This window comes from Camelina sativa, chromosome 6 (assembly GCF_000633955.1).
Source record: "Camelina sativa cultivar DH55 chromosome 6, Cs, whole genome shotgun sequence".
Taxonomy (NCBI): Eukaryota; Viridiplantae; Streptophyta; class Magnoliopsida; order Brassicales; family Brassicaceae; genus Camelina; species Camelina sativa.
This window is the reverse complement of record NC_025690.1, coordinates 12,427,942-12,446,291: the sequence shown is the minus strand read 5'-3', so window position 1 is coordinate 12,446,291 and position 18,350 is coordinate 12,427,942. Positions and strand designations below refer to the sequence as shown.

Below are 18,350 nucleotides of genomic sequence, written 5' to 3'. Positions count from 1 at the left end.
GGGGGGGGGTTGGGATGGGGTTTGGGGCAGAGCAAGAGATTGTGATTTCTTCTCAGTATTAAAACAAGTAAAGAACACTGATGAAAAGATACCCAAAAAGGGTACTTATTTTTTAATCATTTACGATTCTGCCATTTAATTTAGTTCGATTCGACACACACACATTTCTTGTTTGTCCTCTGTGTAAATCCGTTTGCACATTCGAAAACTCCTTTTTTAAAACCATAATAAAGAGTACAATTTTATTATGGATTAAAAAGTTTTAAAATTAGATACTTTTCCTTAAACATTTTGGGTTTTGTATTAACATAATCATAAACTTATTTAGTGAAATCAGCAGAAATTAGATTTGAGAATGAATATTTAATACCAAGATATCATATATATTGTGTTTTTTGGTTTGCTGAATACATAGATCATAGATGTGATTTTTATATGAATATGAGCCCTTGGTTTAACGAATGTTGCCTCTACCCACTCACGACACAATAAAGCAAAGGTGTATAATATGCTTAAAATTACACCAACAAAAAAAACGCTCTCAATCTTTAGAAATGATCACTGAACAAAAAATAATAAATAAAAATAATTAGTTGAAGATTCAAAATTAAAAAAATATCTACATTTCTTGGGAAAATAAAGCATGTTAAAGATAAGCACAACAATAGCTATAAGTAGCGTTGAGAGTTCATCAGAGTAACTAGGACAAATAAGTGTGTCTCAATAACATGAACCTTATCTTTAATGTATCTCTAGGCAAAGTAAATTCAAAAATCATCTACGCTTAACTCTGACAACATAAGCTTTGGCTTGAATCTAAGAAGGCTTATGTCCTAATACAGAAGAAGATGACTTTAGTTAGAAACCTGTTTCTGTTCTGTATCTGAAGATGGCGCTGAAAGCTCGAGTGTGACAGGACAGTGATCACTCCCATAGAAACCTGAAACAAATCAAGAACCAAATTGTTGCAAAAGAGCTAACACAATAATCTTATATGAATCTTTTTTAACACAATAATCTTATATGAATCTGTGTGATGAGAATGCGTTATATTTTATCTATGGCACCTTCTAGTTCTATCCCACGACCGTGCATCTTACAAGATACTATACGCTCTTTGAGTTGGTCAGATACCAGAAAATAGTCGATCCTCATTCTCTTTCCTCGGTACCTATGGCAACCAGAATATACATATTTAGAAATATGTGGAGGTTATGGACTCCATGCCATGTATAAACCGTGACACTCAATGTTGGTCATGTAAAATAAAACTAAAATGTGTAGTATCTACTCACTTTCCAATGGGATTCCCCGACCATGAGAAGCCACTTTCCATGTCTTGCTCCTTGTGTAGATACCGGTATGCATCAACAAGCTTTCCTCTGTAACAGTTTCCAATATACGTAGAATCAGATGTTCAGTGACTATAATCTCTATTCTAGAAAGTAATACTACTAAGACATATTATGCATACTCTTTCATAACTGCACCAAAACGTCCTCTCTCAGATGGTGTAAATCCAGGCTGTCCGCAGTCCTGCATAATCAGAAGATTCAAAATCACTGTAGTTACTGTATGATTCTAAAGTCCTTCTCACGGATAAGCTTTCGGTTCAGGCGTAGTAAAGTCATCTACAATAAGAGGTCACAATGCAGATGTAGAGACAAGAAAGGAAGGGAAATCAAAGGCCGACGGATACATACTAGAGAAATCAGGTATTGAGAGCCAGCTCTGTTTTTCTATAGATCTATATGTAATGAAATGAATAAATTTGTAATCCGTACCTCTTTGTTTGGAGGAACATAACCATTAAGCTTTGCTGTTGCGAAAAATTCTGGGTGGCTAACATCTATCTCCTCATGACTGCATATTACAAAAATCGAATCGAGGAATTAACATCAACTTTTATTCTGTAGTTCTTAAAGGGCTTAATTCAAAGATTATAGCTAGAGAAGAGGTAGAAAACATATCCTCATTACCTGACATTTAAGTCGCCACACCATATTAGAGGTTTATCAGATGTTTTGTTTACGAACTCAACAGTTCTCTTGTCCCATTTTCTTCTCCTCTGAAACGAATTCTCCTCCTCTTTCCAACCATTGTTAGGCGAATACGTATTCAAAAGACGAAATGTCTCAAATTCAACTAAGATAACACGACCATCAGGTTCATGTTTAGATGCTGCATGAATAGTGACAAGTATATAAGTTAATCACCAATCTGATCTAGCTATGATATATTTCTCCCAAAACTTTGAGGTCAAGAAAATGGCATAACCATAACAAGACAGATAAAACAGACGTGGTTTCAAATTGCTAGTGTGCAAGAGATTCATGTGATGAATAGGAACAAGTAACAAGATTATCAAAAATACCTAATTTGTCCAGGTTAAAGTAAACTTTTTTGGTCTTGAAACATTTTTTCACTAACAAAGCTGTCCCTGCATACTTTGAGTCCGCGAGAGACCACCAAACTTGATAATTTCCAAATGGTGGACTTGAGAGAGCCCGTGTCAAAATCTGCAGTTGGAGCAAGTTAATTTTCCCATAACTATTATCAAGCTTAAACGTTATCCAAACAACAAGAGAGTTTGTTACTCCAAAAGTAGCTCCTGCTTTGTTCTAAATTTTTTTATAACCATGCCACTGCAATGTTGATTCTAAGTTCTAACTAATACTCCAAAATCTCCTAGTAATCGCAAATGCATCAAAATACAGAGCTATAACAATTCTTGTTCCGTTGATGTTATACTCAGATATTACCAAAGAAAAACAAGAAAGTCAATACAGATTTATGGTACCTGTTTTTCCTCACGCAAAACTTTCGTGTCATCGCTCAACTCTTCAGGATTTTTAGGTTTTCCCTTCCCACCAGCAGCAGGCATTCTTACTTCCTAACATTAAGAACACGTCAACTGCTAAGTTCGTAGTCTGGCCCCAAAACAAAACGACGCTAAAAGAACTAACAGCACCATTGTAGTCAGTAGCCACAAATAAATAAAGTAAGAGTCTGATCTTTTGCACCACTGACCATTTACAGTGTCATAAGTGACTGAATTTGCATCAACAAGTCAACAAGTTGAACTCACATTTAGAATTAATCCAAAGCACATAATCTGACATACTACCAACGCATGTATAAAAGCATCTTAACTTGGGTAGCTTACTAGAAGTCTAGAACACTAAACAGCATACAAAAATTCATAGGCAACCATCAACTTATATATTTCCATAGCAATACCCACTGACTTGAAAAGATCAACACTTACAGCTAAATTTGAGAAAATTCAAGAGATGCCCAAAACAAACAACAAGCAAAAGTATCTCTTTACATCACATACTACCTTCCTTCACCAACAGAGGTCAGCAAAATACATCAAGAAAACTCAAAACCACTTCAACAAAAACCTAGAAGATTAAGATATTTTTAAGCTCCACACACAAACACCTAAGCACATTTACTTACATTGCTCAGAATCGACCCAACGAATCAAAAATAGCAGAAGCAATCACCTGTATGGCGATGACATCGGGGTCGAAATCAGAAACGAACTTAGAGAACTCAGTCCAGTTGTTTTTCACCCGAAGAAGGAAGCTATTAGCGTTCCACGTCACAAACTTGGACGGCTCTTTCAGGTTCTTCTCTTCTCCAACTCCATCTCCGTCTCCGTCTCCGTCACGCTTTTCCGGCGAGAGGAGGCATGGTTTCTTAGCCGCCGTTGAGCCTTCCTTCTCTATGGGTTTGAAAAATCGCTTCATAGCTTTTGCAACTTAGTAGCTTTTTACAGAACAGAAACTCAATTCATCAAAACTTTGATACTTATTTGAGAAAAAAAAGGAACGAACTTTACGTCGTCTCAGTCAAAAAAGACTCAGCCTTTGTGTTTGGGCGTTTTGTTGTACTTGTACCCTCGAATTTAACATAGATATTAGCAACAAATGTGGTCAAGGAAACCAATTTACACAGTAAAACCCAACAACACTCACAAGCCCAAAATATTAAAACGTTCAGTTCATATAACGTGTAATCGAGTTGTATAGTTTCTTTTACATAAATGATACGCTTTACTTAATTATACACAGACCAATGCTGCCTGAGAGAAAGAAACAATTTTTTCAATGTGGTTTGTGTTTTGTTTTTTAACTAACGAACTGTTTCTGGAGAAGGCTTCCACAGAATGCCAAATCAAATCTCTCCTCTGGAGGGTCTCCAATGCAGTCGAAAATCGCATCTGCGTTCTCAAAATCTTCATCTGCGGTGTACCTATACAAATCCAAAGATGAATGATTCATTTTTTATTGTTTCTGGTTGATATATGAATGACAATTCTGATTTCTGAAGAGGGTTCTCTAATAAAACTCACCCACTCTTTGTAACTATACAAGTCATTCCTGCAGCTTTTGCAGCTGCTAGACCGATCCCGCTGTCTTCAACCACAACACATCTACACACACTCACAAAACCAAATCTTTAGAGAGTTATCTAAACTGACTCCTTCATGTTAAAATAAAAATTAGTAACATTTACTTTGAAGGATCAACTCCAAGGGTTTCAGCTGCTAAGTTGTAGATGGCCTGTTACAAAAAAATGTTCGATAACTAGGTCTTTAACCAAGATGGAAGCAAGCAAACTTGTTGTGAACTTGTGATAGAATGGAAGGTGAGTAAATTACTGGGTCAGGTTTCTTTTTCGGGACTACGTCTCCAGCGAATATCTTGATTTTCTCGGCTCGTTCTGGTCCTAGCAAGCATGAAACTATAGCAGAAACCTGAGATCAGGCCAAAATGAGAGGAAAAAAACTAGATTCACATTTCCCATAAGATTATACAATTCTTTCAAGCTAGACGATTCTCGCATAATCATGTTAGTAACAGCGCTGCATGTAGTCTTGTTTAAGAAAACTCATATGAGGACATGATCATACTGATAGTGTCTAGAAACTGAAGTAGTAGAACCTGATTGATCATACCGCCTTCTCATTTGAAGTGCTGCACACAGCTACTTTTACTCCATTCGTTAAAGCTTGATCTACCAACCTACAAAGTATTAGCAATAGGGTTCAGTTAACCTCAACCTACACTAGATCAATATAAAGTTCTAAAAGATTACTAGAAACAACTAGCCTTACAAGTTACAAACATTCATATAAGTTTCATACACTAAAAATCAAATTCAAAGAGATCAAAAGCAAGTGATTTGGAGATATATATAAGAAGTGATACTAACTTTGCAACACCAGGTCGAAGAGGAAGCAGCTTTTTCTCAATGAGAACCATGAAAAGCTCAGTCTTTTGCTTGTGAAGACCAGCTATGAACTCTTTCCTCTCTGCTTCATCCTTGGGAGCTTTATCTGGCCAACCTACCTTGTTAAAATACGCCGTCATCCTACAAAAACAGAGCCAAATCCAATTTCATCCAAAAAGATACAAAACTGATAACTTCATCAACAATCAAAACAATCTTGGTATAGTAAAATTGTGTGTAATACCTTTCTTTACCCCCACCGATTTTAAGCAGCTCGCCGTATAACTCAACATCCCAAGTAACACCCAATTCTCTCTGCAAAAAAAAGATTCAAAATTTCATCACCTGAGCAATACAAAAGACACTAAGGAACACAAGTCGAGGAGGAACTGATCAGAAACCTCTTTGAAAGTGTCGTTGAAGGAGATCCGATGACCGTCCTTCTCAGTATCAACAAGAACGCCATCGCAATCGAAGAGAAGAGCAGAAGGAAGAGTTGTAGGAGATGAGGAAGCAGAGCAGGTGATTCCGACGGTGCGAGAGGCTCTGTGTACCATCGGTTTTGCTCTCAGACACTTACCGTTGCATCGCAACTTCGCCAACTTTGCCGACGGTGCCGCATTGGGGATGATGAACGAAGGAGATGATAACTTAGATTGAGTTGAAGAAGAAGATGGTGTTAGTGAAACAAAGGAAAGAGAGATTTTCACAGTGGCCATTGTTTTGATCCTCTCCCTCTCACTCACTCTATCTCTATCTAGTCTACGAAATAAATAACGGTCGCGAATTTGTTCTAACTTATCCGGTCTTGTGTTAACGACCACAAAAATCAGAAAGAAAGAACCACCCGGGTACGGGTCGGATTTGGGTACGTTACTTATTAAAACCGGGTCGGGTCGTTTTGTGATCTGTATATATTTTTGACTAATCAAATCCATTAAAAAAAAACTTAGAACACTTATGGTTAAAGTCTCTCCTTCACTAATTTTCAAATTATTTTTGTCTTAATTCTAAGCATTAAATGTTTTTACTGGAACACACTAATTCAATTGTATTTGATTTAGATTAAATTCATAATTTTTTTTGTGAAAAGAAAAAAAAATATGAAAAATATAAACATTGTCTATTTACAAGTTACATTTAAAACAATGTAATTAAAGTGAGATAAAAATAAATAAATTATCAAAAGGAGAGAAAAATGAGATGGAAAGAGAAAAGTAAGATAGAATAAAATAAAATAAGATAAAAGGGGTGTAAAGTAACTTTATATGGTAAAAGTATACCGACAGCAAAATGTATGTAATTGTTATTAGTTTATAGAAAAGTGGGTGTACATCCAATATTTTCATAAATATTTTACTATTTTTAAAACAAAGATAAAAATAAAATTAAAAATTCAATTTAACATCATTAATTTCATGTGTATAAATAAGGACAAAAAACAATAAAGAGAGGCGAGTTCTCTCTTAACCAAACTCTTGCAACTGGCTCAATTTGCTACTGTTGGTTTGGTTTTTCTCACTCTCTTCTCTTTCCGAGAAAAAAAATTCTAAGAGAAAGAGAGAAAAATGTCTGAAGCAGGAACAGAGAGGGAGAAGAAATCTGCAGCTTCTGCAGAAGCTCACACCAGAGGAAACAACACTCAACAAAGTTCTTCTTCTGGTAAGTTTTACAATCTCTGTATTTTTCATCTTTCTTATGTTCTTTTTTTTTCTTTCTTGAAATAATCTTATGTTCTTTGTTTATAACGATCTTGCTTAATGCTTATGCAATAATTGTGGATGTTAGAAGGAGACATCTATTTTCTTTCCCCTCTTTTTTTTTTTTTTTTTCAGGCCATTACTCTGTAATTTTCTGGAAACAAAAAACATTTTTTCTTTCTTTTACAACTATCATAATTGAGTTTTTACAGATCACACATAATAGTAACGTATATGGATGATTAATATTTAATTGGTTTGTGCCTCTACTAAAAATTTGTTTGAAAAAACAAAAGTATATATTTTTCAACTTTAAGATATGGATATTTTTTTATTAAAGTGAATAATAGTATAATTAGGGATTTCCAAAAGAAATAGTAAAATGGGTTAGAGGGTGGTTCTGCATGTAGCCATGGGGTGACGCCTTCTACTATAGGACCCGTCAATCTTCGTCGTAGTCTCTCTCCTCTTCATGCTACCGAGATCGAAGCATTTATCTGGGTCATGCGTTATATGATTGGGGCGGATAACCATCTGTCGTTTTTTTCACCGACTGCTTTGACTTAGTAAAGATGGTGTCTTCGTCTTCCGAGTAGCCAGCTTTTACACATTATTTGGAGAACATCCAGGCGGATAAAGAAGAGTTTGTTTTTTTTTTCTTAGTCTACGTCCCATGCTCTCAGAATAGTAAAACGGATAATTTAGCGCGACGTGTTCGCACTTAGTTCTTTATATAAATAATGTTCGTTTATTTCTTTGTTGTCAAAAAAAACAAAACAAATAGTAAAATAAACTTGGTTAAAACTAAAATTAATTAAAAATTACACACTAAACAGTCAAAATTTCTATGAAGGTTATCTGAAAACGATTCTACTGGTATCATTCGTTGGAGCTTTGGCATGGGTTTATCAAACAATCCAACCACGACCGGCTAAAATCGTCGGCTCTCCCGGTGGAGCAGCCGTGACATCGCCGAGGATCAAACTGAGAGACGGGAGACATCTTGCTTACAAGGAATTCGGAATCCCTAGAGACGAAGCTAAGTTCAAGATCATATTTATCCATGGCTTCGATTCTTGTATGCACGACTCGCCGTTCACCCATTTCTTATCGCCGGTAAGTTTTCCGGTCAAGTCTCTGATTACCCATTTGTCCAATCACCGATTCCGTGTAGTAAAATTTTTAAAGTTTGTATCTTTTTGGTGAAGCTAATGAGTAAAAAAATTGTGTCTTTGTGCATAACTTTGAAGGCTCTTGTGGAGGAATTGAAGATATACACTGTGTCTTTTGACCGTCCTGGTTACGGAGAGAGTGATCCTAACCTAAATGGGTCACCGAGAAGCATAGCATTGGATATAGAAGAGCTGGCTGATGGGTTAGGACTTGGACCTAAGTTCTATCTCTTTGGTCTCTCCATGGGTGGTGAACTCACTTGGGCATGCCTTAACTATATTCCTCACAGGTACTACTACATTTTTTCCTTTTTGTTTGAAATGATTCAAACAATGGCTAAGATGTATTGTGAAGTGTGGGACGTTTTGTTTTGGTTGTGGACTTTGTTAACAGGTTAGCAGGGGCAGTACTTGTTGCTCCGGCGATTAACTACTGGTGGAGAAACTTACCAGGAGATGTAACGAGTGAAGCCTTCTCTCTTATGTATCCTGCAGATCAATGGGCACTTCGAGTTGCTCACTATGCTCCTTGGCTTACATATTGGTGGAACACTCAGAAATGGTTCTCTTTCTCCAATGTGATTGCTGGTAATCCCATTATTTTCTCTCGTCAGGACATGGAGATCTTGTCTAAACTCGGATTCGTCAATCCAAATCGGGTACAAGCACATCTATAGACTTGTGCAGTTTGGTTCGGTTTCTGTATCACTGAAGATGATTTTGAATCAAATGCTGTGTTGATTCTTTGTTTTTCCAGGCATACACAAGACAGCAAGGTGACTATGTAAGCCTACACAGAGATTTGAATGTCGGATTCTCAAGCTGGGGATTCAGTCCATTAGATCTTCAAGATCCATTCCCGAACAAGAATGGCTCGGTTCACGTATGGCAAGGCGACGAGGATAAGTTTGTGCCAGTGAAGCTTCAACGGTGTATCGTGTCAAAGCTGCCATGGATTCGTTACCATGAAATCTCTGGATCAGGACATTTGTTGCTGTTTGTGGAAGGTATGACTGACAAGATCATCAAGTCACTTTTGATTGGGGAAGAAGAGGTTGTTAGTAAGAGTAGAAAAGTCTCTATTTGAGTTGATGTGTTTGAGACTATTTATCTGCTTCCAATGTCTGCAAACTGATTATGATCAACTATAAAAATAAAATTAAAACCTCAAACTACAACTGCATCAGAACCCATATTGAATCTTGTATGCGAGCAAGTGTATTAAATCTTCAAAGGAAAGGGCTGGCAACATTTACGTGAGCAAATGTAGACATCAATGCATAGATTATAAATAACAACATTGCAATTACCTTTAAAATGAAGCGTTCTTCACACCGAGAATGACATTGGTCGCAGAACGGTCGAACACTCTTGCTGTTAGAAACCACTACATACTCATATCCATCAACGTTTATGTTGCGTCCTGGCATGAGACGTGAGAAGTCTACAAGTACACACTTGACATGTAAAGTTACCCCACAGTCATAACAAGTGTAGAACCATTTCTTTAAATCTGTTTCGGTTTCGCATATCACACCAATATTTTTTTTCATAAATCACATCATTCTCGCCGTGGCATAGAGAAAGAGGATGCTCATCACAGCTATGTTTTACCGTTTCAGGTAAATTAGCACAGTAAAAATCCAAATCAAAGTCACAAGTATCACAACATAGGACTCTAGGTTTCGCCATTTTGTTGTGACACGAACTGCAAGACGACTTGCCTTGCGTTTTGTAGTAAAATAAAAGATGTGAATGACCATCATGGAGCAATGGTTTTGATATTGAACCGCAAAGAACATCTTGAATCCAATCACCAGAAACGTACCTAAAAGGCTAAAACCATTGGAGACTGTTCTACAAGCATCACACTCAGACCAGTTTTTGGAAGAATCTTTATCTCCGACGTGTAGCGTAATGGTTTGTTGTTGAACACATGACTCCTTTTTCGAGGGAGAGTCGCACATCTTTCATGAAGAACATAACAGCATTGCCCACAACTGTAGCTAGGATCATACAATATAGGAAAAATACAAAATTAGTAAACCTAGATGCCAAAGAAATCACACCAAATGGATTTGTAATCACACCAAAATTGCTATGATCGCGTATTAAGTTTGGTTTTTCTCCCTATTGGATTTGTAATATTTTCAGACGATCATATTATTTTAATAACCTAGATGCCATATTAAGCGAATCATTATAACATAGATTGCTATATTGATTGTAATTTAAATTACTAAGCTAGATTGAGATGATTTTTTTTTTTTTTGACAACCTAGATTGAGATGATTGTAAACGCAATCCCTACTATTATTTGTAAAGTCGTTTAACTAATAAACCTTTGTTTTGTAAGAAATTACAAGGGTATACCATTGAAAACAAGACAAAATAATATATCTGTTGTAAACTAGAGAATTTAGGAAGTGAAATCTCTTAGTCTTATTGATTAATGTCGAGGTTACAAGTATATATAATAGGAGTACAAGGGCTAAAGCCCATAAAGCAATCGAGTACATAAGATAGGCCATGGGCCGTGAAGCAATGGCCATGGGCCGTAAAGCTATGGCCGATGAGTCGTACATGTGCGGACAGTAAATGGGCCGTAAGGCCATGTCCTAACGGACTGTGAGCGGGCCGGTCTATGGAGTCCACAAGTGTTTTACAACACTCCCCCTTGGACGAGATGACCGTGCCATGTTGGATGGGATCGCTGCAATGTGCTTAGGGGATGCTGCCTCATTAAAACCTTACCAGGAAAACCCAATGGGACAAAACCTTGGTGAAGGAAAAAGAGTACAGCACACATTGCTCCCCCTGATCCAAACATCACTCCAAGTCCTGAAGTCTCCGCATCCCAATCTTGTGCGTGAGCTTCCTGAACGTCGATGTCGGCAATGCTTTGGTGAAGAGATCGGCTGAGTTGTCGCAGGACTGTACTTGCACCACTTGAACTTCTCCGGCCTTTTGTAGTTCATGTGTGAAGAAGAACTTCGGCAGTATGTGCTTCGTCCGATCTCCCTTGATGTATCCTTCCTTGAGCTGGGCGATGCAAGCCGTATTGTCCTCGTAGATGACGGTTGCTCCCTTGCTGTCTTCTAAGCCGCTATCCGTCCGAATATGTTGAGTCATAGACCGCAACCAAACACACTCACGGCTGGGTTCATGGATGGCTAGGATCTCCACGTGATTTGACGATGTGGCCACAAGAGTCTGCTTCATTGAACGCCAAGAGATCGCCGTACCGCCGTGCGTAAACACATAACCTGTTTGTGACTTACCGTTGTGTGGATCGGATAGGTAACCTGCATCAGCAAAACCAACTAGACAGTCTCGGTTATGGTTAGTATAAAATAAACCAAAATCAACCGTCCCTCGCAGGTACCGTAGTACGTGTTTAATACCATTCCAGTGCCGTATAGTTGGACAAGAACTATATCTTGCTAGGAGGTTCACGGCAAAGCATATGTCCGGCCTAGTATGACTAGCCAGGAACATTAACGCTCCTATAGCACTGAGGTAAGGCACTTCAGGTCCAAGAATTTCTTCATTGGCCTTCTTAGGAGCAAATGGATCTTTATCCAAGTCTAAGCTTCTAACAACCATTGGGCTAGTCAATGGGTGAGCTTGCTCCATATTAAATCTCTTGAGTACTTTTTCTGTGTATGCCTTTTGATGCACAAGGATCCCATTATTTACGTACTCAAGCTGCAATCCCAAACAGAATTTTGTTTTGCCTAGGTCTTTCATCTCAAATTCTTTCTTGAGGTATTCTACAGTTTGGGCGATTTCCCCAGAGGTACCGAAGATGTTTAAATCATCCACGTAAACTGCTCTTATCACAAATCCTTTGTTTGCAAACTTCTTTATGAATATACATGGACTGATTGGGTCGTTCTTATAGCCTTTCTTAGCTAAATAATCACTTAAGCGATTATACCACATTCGACCACTTTGTTTCAGCCCATAAAGCGATTTGTCTAGCCTTATGCAGTATTGGTCTCGAGTACCATTTTTACATTTATGTTCTATACCCTCTGGTAATCTCATATAAATCTCATTATCCAGTGGACCATATAAATAGGCGGTTACAACATCCATTAACCGTAAATCCAAATTTTCTCTTATGGCCAGACTTATTAGATATCTAAAAGTCGTTGCATCCATCACAGGGGAGTATGTCTCCTCATAATCTATGCCGGGTCTTTGAGAGAATCCTTGTGCTACAAGCCGTGCTTTGTATCTCACTATCTCATTTTTCTCATTTCTCTTTCTTACAAAGACCCACTTGTGTCCAACTGGTTTAATGGTAGGTGTCGTCCTTAAGATCGGACCAAACACACTTCTCTTCTTTAAAGAGTTTAACTCCACATCAATGGCTTCTTTCCACTTAAGCCAATCTTTACTTTGAGTGCACTCTAATATGGATGTGGGTTCTAGATCCTCATTTATCTCAAGTGCTACCTTGTTTATAAATATTTCATCAATGTCGACATTTTTCCGGTTCCATTTTATTCCAGACATTATGTAATTGATTGATACTTCATTGTTATCAATTCCTTCAGGTTCTTGAAGTTCAGCGTCCTGAACTTCACCTGGTACATTAATTATTTCCGCGGCCATGTCTGGTTTTTCGGTAATTCCCTGAACCTCGGTCTGTTTTGCACCTTTAGACTTTCGAGGATTTTTATCTTTGGAACCTAACGGTCTACCTCGTTTCAAACGTGGTTTAGACTCTGTAGCAACTTGTTTATTGTGTTCCTTTTGAACATCAATACGTACTGGTGCATTGCAAGCTGGTATGTACGATTTTGTTACTCTCTTTGGGTCAGCAAAGGAATCTGGCAATTGATTAGCTAGCTGTTGTAAATGTATAATCTTTTGAACCTCTGCATCACATGCTAGAGTTCGAGGATCTTGCCAATTTAAGGATGTTTGATTCCATGTTAATTCCTTGACCAGCTTGCTGGTCTCACCACCTAACATAGGGAATTCGGACTCAACGAATTGACAGTCCGCGTATCTGGCCTTAAATAGATCTCCTGTCAATGGCTCAAGATACTTTATTATGGTGGGAGACTCATATCCCACATATATTCCCATCCTCCTTTGAGGTCCCATCTTAGTTCTCTGTGGTGGAGCAACGGGTGTATAAACGGCACAACCAAATGTTTTGAGATGGGATAAGTCTGGCTCTTGACCCGATAATAGTTGGGATGGTGAATATATGTGTTCACTAGATGGCCTGATGCGTATGAGTTCTGCTGCATGTAAGACCGCGTGTCCCCAAGCCGACACAGGAAGCTTCGATCTCATTAACAATGGTCGAGCTATTAATTGTATACGTTTAATGAAGGATTCAGCTAATCCGTTTTGTGTATGGACATGTGCCACAGGATGTTCCACACTCACCCCCATGGACATACAGTAATCATTAAACGCTTGGGATGTAAATTCACCAGCATTATCTAGACGTATAGTCTTAAGTGGAAAGTCTGGAAAATGTGCTCTTAATCTTATGATTTGAGCCAACAGCCTAGCAAATGCTAGGTTCCTTGTGGATAACAAGCAAACGTGAGACCATCTGGTTGATGCATCAATCATAACCATGAAATATCTAAACGACCCACATGGTGGGTGTATTGGTCCACATATATCACCTTGTATCCTTTCCAGAAAATGTAAAGTCTCTTTTGTGACTTTTACTGGTGACGGTCTTGTGATTAGTTTCCCTTGTGCACATGCTACACAAGTGAGATTTTTAGGGAAAACCTTTTTCTCTTTAAGGTTGTGCCCATTCGAACTCTTAATCACTTTACGCATCATGTTCGAACCCGGGTGGCCTAACCGGTCATGCCATAGAGTGAATTGTTCAGTGAACATTTTGTGCTTTGCCATGTTAGCTTCTATCATGTTTATCTTAGCATGGTATAAACCAGTGGCTAGTGCAGGTATAGTCTCTAGGACCTTCTTTTGGCCATTTACATTTTCTGTAATGTATAGGAATTCTTTAGTTCCTTCACCCTTGGTTTCAACATGATAACCATTTAATCTTATATCTTTAAAGCTCAATAAGTTTCTCTTAGAGCTGGGTGAGTATAGGGCATCACTTAGTTCAATGTGTGTGCCGTTAGGCAACAAAACGTGAGCCTGGCCGTAGCCTTCTATCATGTTGGCTATACCCGCAATTGTACTAACATTTGCACTTTTCATTTTAAGATTTATGAAATATCTTTTGTCTCTTAGTATAGTGTGGCTGGATCCACTGTCCACTACTAGTTCACTCATGTCCTTGGCCATTTCTATAAAATAGGACATAATTTTGTATTTTAATGAGACAATTATAAAATAAAAGAACCATTGCATTTAAATTAAATAATCATCCAATACAATAAAAGAAAATAAAGCATAAAAGCATTGAAATTAAACCGCTTTAAAACGAAAATCAATCATCTTGAAAACAATCGGAAGTCTCTAGCAAGTCGTCATTCTCATGATCGAAGTCTCCTTCATCATCGATGTACGCATAGTTGGCTTCCGGATTTTTCTTTAGAACTTCTTGGTATGCATCAATGAGGTGTTTGGGAGTTCTACAAGTCTTGGACCAGTGGTTTGACATACCACATCTGTGGCAGACCGATTTGACCTTGGTACGTGGTTTAAAGGACGTATGGCCCTTAACACCACGTCTGCGGCCTCCTCGGCCGGCCTGTCCGCCACGGCCACTACGTCCTCTGCCACCACGGCCTTGGCCGTAGTGTCTTTCTCTGTGGACATAGTTGGTCTCATGGGGCATTTTTGGCTCCTTAGGCTCCATTGTAGTTTTCTTTCCCAAATCAACCTTATTTGCTTCCGGTAATGGGGCTGTACCGGGAGGTCTCATAGCACTGTTCATCAGCAGCAACTCATCATTCTGCTCAGCTAGCAGTAAACATTCAATGAGTGCCCCATAATCGGCAAAGCCTTGATGCCGATACTGTTGCTGAAGAACTCTATTGTTAGGGCTGAAAGTAGACAAGGTCTTTTCTATCAGCTCCCTTTCAGTCACCTCTTTTCCACATAACCTAAGGAGTGAGACAATCCTAAAAAGCTCAGAGTTATACTCCTCCACGGATTTGTAATCCTGGATCCTTAGGTTCTTCCAATCAAACTCGGCCTTTGGAAGGAGCACCGTCTTTTGGTGCCCGTAACGGCGTTTAAGCTGTGTCCAAAGGGCGAGTGGATTGTCTATAAAGAGGTACTGGCTCTTGAGACTCTCTGCAATGTGATGGTGCATATGTTGGAGACACTTATTCTTTTTCTTATCAGTGCTCTCAACTTCCTCATCAATGCAACCAGCTAGGCCATTGGACCTTAGGTGGATTTCGGTGTCTTTGACCCATTCCAAGTAGTTCTTTCCAGAAGCTTGCAAGATGGGATAGTCAAGGCTTTTGAGGTTTGCCATCTGCATATAATATAGACAACCGATAGTTAGCATGCGATATTTGAGACCGAATCATGCAACAAACATTTATTCAGGTCATGCGGTATTTGAGACCGAAACATGCCTTGGGCCATGCGGTATTTGAGACCGAAACATGTCCTTGCCCATTATAGATTTCGTATGGTTTAAATTCATGCATGCAAAGACAACAAAATCAAATATGTATGCATGCAATAATTTCCTTATTTCTAGATAGGATTTTTTTTTTTTCTTAAATTTCCTTTTAGTCTAGGATTTAGTAAATTTGTTTTAAGAGTTTTAGATGATTAGGAACTTGTCCTAACCAATATTTAATTTCCGATTTCATGTTTTAATTTTATAGAAACTTAACAAAAGTTTTTAATTTAATCGGATATACTCTTAGAACATTAAAGTTAATTTTATTTAAATTTTAGGATAATGATTAAAGGTTTATAGAAGTTATCCTAATAATCCTAGAACAAGTTTCATGCTCGATTTTTATGTTTTCATGGCCGAAAATTTGCAGGAAATTTATGTTCAAATTTATGCTTAAGGAATCCTAAGAATTAGTTCATGCAGCCGATTTTTCTAACATCCTATACATGATCTAATTTTAGTTATGATGCATGAATGATCCAAGTTTTAAATCCTAGAACAGTTTAACAATATTCGATTTTAACAAGTTCATGTTCTAGGCTCTTATGCAACAAACAATCCAAACAACCAAATTCGATTTCATGTTTGACAAAGTTTGGTGCAATTTACAAACAACCTAACAGCCCTATGCAATCCGATTTTAAGATTTACATGGATATAACTTTAAGGTTTGTTTGTTTATGTACTTGGAAGTATTAGGGTTTAATAGTTCATTAATGTTCATGTTCGATATTAGGGTTCTAAGAGGGTTCGGCCATGTTTTACCTTTCACCGGTTTGGATCTGACTGGATATGGACCGGGAGCTAACAGACCTCGGTTTTAACTCTCTCTCGTTCACGGACCACGAATAGAAACCACGAACCGGATCTCAGATAGAACCACGAACCAGATCTCGGACAGAACCACGTACTGGATCACGAACAGCGTCCGCGGACAGAAACAACGAACAGGTTCCGCGGATGATGAACAGCTTCCCACGAACAGCTTTGTACTTCTCTCGTCCGGTATCACGAACCACGAACAGACGAACTCACCCCCGAACACGGACCAAGAATCTCGATCAAGCTGTCGATAGAAGCTTGATCACGAGCTTAAGGTATGCTCGTGAACAAGGAGATCTTCGAACAGGAAAGGTTTGATCTCGGATGGGAGTAAGAAAGAAAGATGGTTTAGGGTTTGTGGAAGAGAGAAGAAGATCGGCGGCCGCCTTAGGGTTTTAGGGTTTAGGAAGCGGCGACTGCTTTAGGGTTTAGGGTTAGAGGCTATCGTGCTGATAAGGTGTTGTAAACTAGAGAATTTAGGAAGTGAAATCTCTTAGTCTTATTGATTAATGTCGAGGTTACAAGTATATATAATAGAAGTACAAGGGCTAAAGTCCATAAAGCAATCGAGTACATAAGATAGGCCATGGGCCGTGAAGCAATGGCCATGAGCCGTAAAGCTATGCCGATGGGCCGTACATGTGCGGACAGTAAATGGGCCGTAAGGCTATGTCCTAACGGACTGTGAGCGGGCCGGTCTATGGAGTCCACAAGTGTTTTACAACAATATCTTCATTAAGAGTAAAAACGAAATTTTGTTTTTATTCTAAACAGATAGACACGTAGATCCCGGGTCAGATCTAACTTTTTTTTTTTTTCACCTTTTCGATACTAATAAAACATTTAACTTCCACTGTACTTTGCAAAAGGAAGTCATGGTCAAGTGGTCAAAAGTACGAAATGTTCCATAAATCTCGACCAGATTATTTTCTTTCCATAAATTTTGACCCGACTGTTTACATTAATAGTGATAATTGTAATAATAATTTTCATAGACTTGGTAATAAAGTTTCTTAAAATTGAACGATATTTCTTTATTCGTTTCTTTATCATTTCGAACTCAAAAGATTTATGTTTCCATAAATGTCAATTATTTACATTGATTATGATTATAATTAATTCTACTAATTAGCGAAATTATCTCTGACTTGGTAATCAAGTATTTAAAATTGAAAGACCAATTTCATTGAATATTCTTAAATTCCGCAATTTAATCAAATCAAACAGAATCTTACCAAATAAGGTTGTTTTACATTTACATCCTAAAATATAACAACACAATAAATAGTTAATACTCCTAAGATCTTGCAATCATAAAATATATAAAATTGAAATCCAACATACAACCTCCCTCATATATCGTGTTAGTTGAAACCAAAATATATTTTTCAACCATTTCAAATTTTATTTCAAATTTTATGAATTGTTATCTAATTAATAGGAGGGATTATTCGTTTCCAAGTTCACAAATTCACAATAATCGAAATCCCGTATAATCTTTATAATTGGTATCTAATTAAACTCATATTCTTCATTCTAAGACTTTCCTTAATAATAATAATATTCAATCATGCATATATTATTAATTCACGACATTATAATCTTACCTTAACTATTAGTTTCATTCACGGTGATTGAGCAAAAAAACCGCTTGAAGATTTCCAAATCTTACCTCTCCAATATTTTCTCAAATCAACTTAACCATAACCCTAGACGTCTAAGTCCTCTATAAATATGGTTATTCACTCGACTTTCTAACTCATCAAGCAATTCTCATTTTATCACATTTTTTTGTATCCATAAAAAATATAT

General features: G+C 37.7%; 3 protein-coding genes and 1 pseudogene across 3 annotated transcripts; 1 reads left to right on the top strand and 3 right to left on the bottom strand.

The window, feature by feature from the left end:
• Window positions 634–3,919, bottom strand: LOC104791058 (DNA-(apurinic or apyrimidinic site) lyase-like). The gene is made up of 9 exons (XM_010516856.2): window positions 3,513–3,919; window positions 2,801–2,893; window positions 2,375–2,519; window positions 1,980–2,181; window positions 1,785–1,863; window positions 1,475–1,536; window positions 1,296–1,382; window positions 1,068–1,171; window positions 634–940 (listed from the first exon to the last, which is right to left on the bottom strand). Exons 1-9 carry the CDS (start codon window positions 3,756–3,758, stop codon window positions 855–857), a joined length of 1,104 nt encoding a protein of 367 aa, XP_010515158.1. The 5' UTR covers window positions 3,759–3,919; the 3' UTR covers window positions 634–854.
• On the bottom strand, window positions 4,136–6,027 carry LOC104791057 (haloacid dehalogenase-like hydrolase domain-containing protein At3g48420). Its single transcript, XM_010516855.2, has 8 exons — window positions 5,646–6,027; window positions 5,489–5,559; window positions 5,227–5,385; window positions 4,970–5,036; window positions 4,673–4,768; window positions 4,528–4,574; window positions 4,364–4,444; window positions 4,136–4,263 (listed from the first exon to the last, which is right to left on the bottom strand). Exons 1-8 carry the CDS (start codon window positions 5,961–5,963, stop codon window positions 4,140–4,142), a joined length of 963 nt encoding a protein of 320 aa, XP_010515157.1. The 5' UTR covers window positions 5,964–6,027; the 3' UTR covers window positions 4,136–4,139.
• Window positions 6,688–9,305, top strand: LOC104791055. The gene is made up of 5 exons (XM_010516854.1): window positions 6,688–6,906; window positions 7,798–8,060; window positions 8,195–8,406; window positions 8,511–8,775; window positions 8,874–9,305. Exons 1-5 carry the CDS (start codon window positions 6,813–6,815, stop codon window positions 9,201–9,203), a joined length of 1,164 nt encoding a protein of 387 aa, XP_010515156.1. The 5' UTR covers window positions 6,688–6,812; the 3' UTR covers window positions 9,204–9,305.
• LOC104698962 overlaps window positions 15,157–18,350 on the bottom strand; it is a 17,483-nt pseudogene continuing 14,289 nt past the window's right edge.

Excerpts from the sequence above, each read along its gene's own strand:
- LOC104791058 (XM_010516856.2), bottom strand. The coding sequence starts at position 3,758 with ATGAAGCGATTTTTCAAACCCATAGAGAAGGAAGGCTCAACGGCGGCT. Across the intron at positions 2,520-2,800 it reads TTTTGCGTGAGGAAAAACAG|ATTTTGACACGGGCTCTCTC; the intron begins GTACCATAAATC and ends CTCCAACTGCAG. Across the intron at positions 1,537-1,784 it reads ATGTTCCTCCAAACAAAGAG|GACTGCGGACAGCCTGGATT; the intron begins GTACGGATTACA and ends CTGATTATGCAG.
- LOC104791055 (XM_010516854.1), top strand. The coding sequence starts at position 6,813 with ATGTCTGAAGCAGGAACAGAGAGGGAGAAGAAATCTGCAGCTTCTGCA. Across the intron at positions 6,907-7,797 it reads TCAACAAAGTTCTTCTTCTG|GTTATCTGAAAACGATTCTA; the intron begins GTAAGTTTTACA and ends ATTTCTATGAAG. Across the intron at positions 8,407-8,510 it reads CTTAACTATATTCCTCACAG|GTTAGCAGGGGCAGTACTTG; the intron begins GTACTACTACAT and ends CTTTGTTAACAG.
- LOC104791057 (XM_010516855.2), bottom strand. The coding sequence starts at position 5,963 with ATGGCCACTGTGAAAATCTCTCTTTCCTTTGTTTCACTAACACCATCT. Across the intron at positions 5,386-5,488 it reads ATCGGTGGGGGTAAAGAAAG|GATGACGGCGTATTTTAACA; the intron begins GTATTACACACA and ends CTGTTTTTGTAG. Across the intron at positions 5,037-5,226 it reads CTTCGACCTGGTGTTGCAAA|GTTGGTAGATCAAGCTTTAA; the intron begins GTTAGTATCACT and ends AATACTTTGTAG.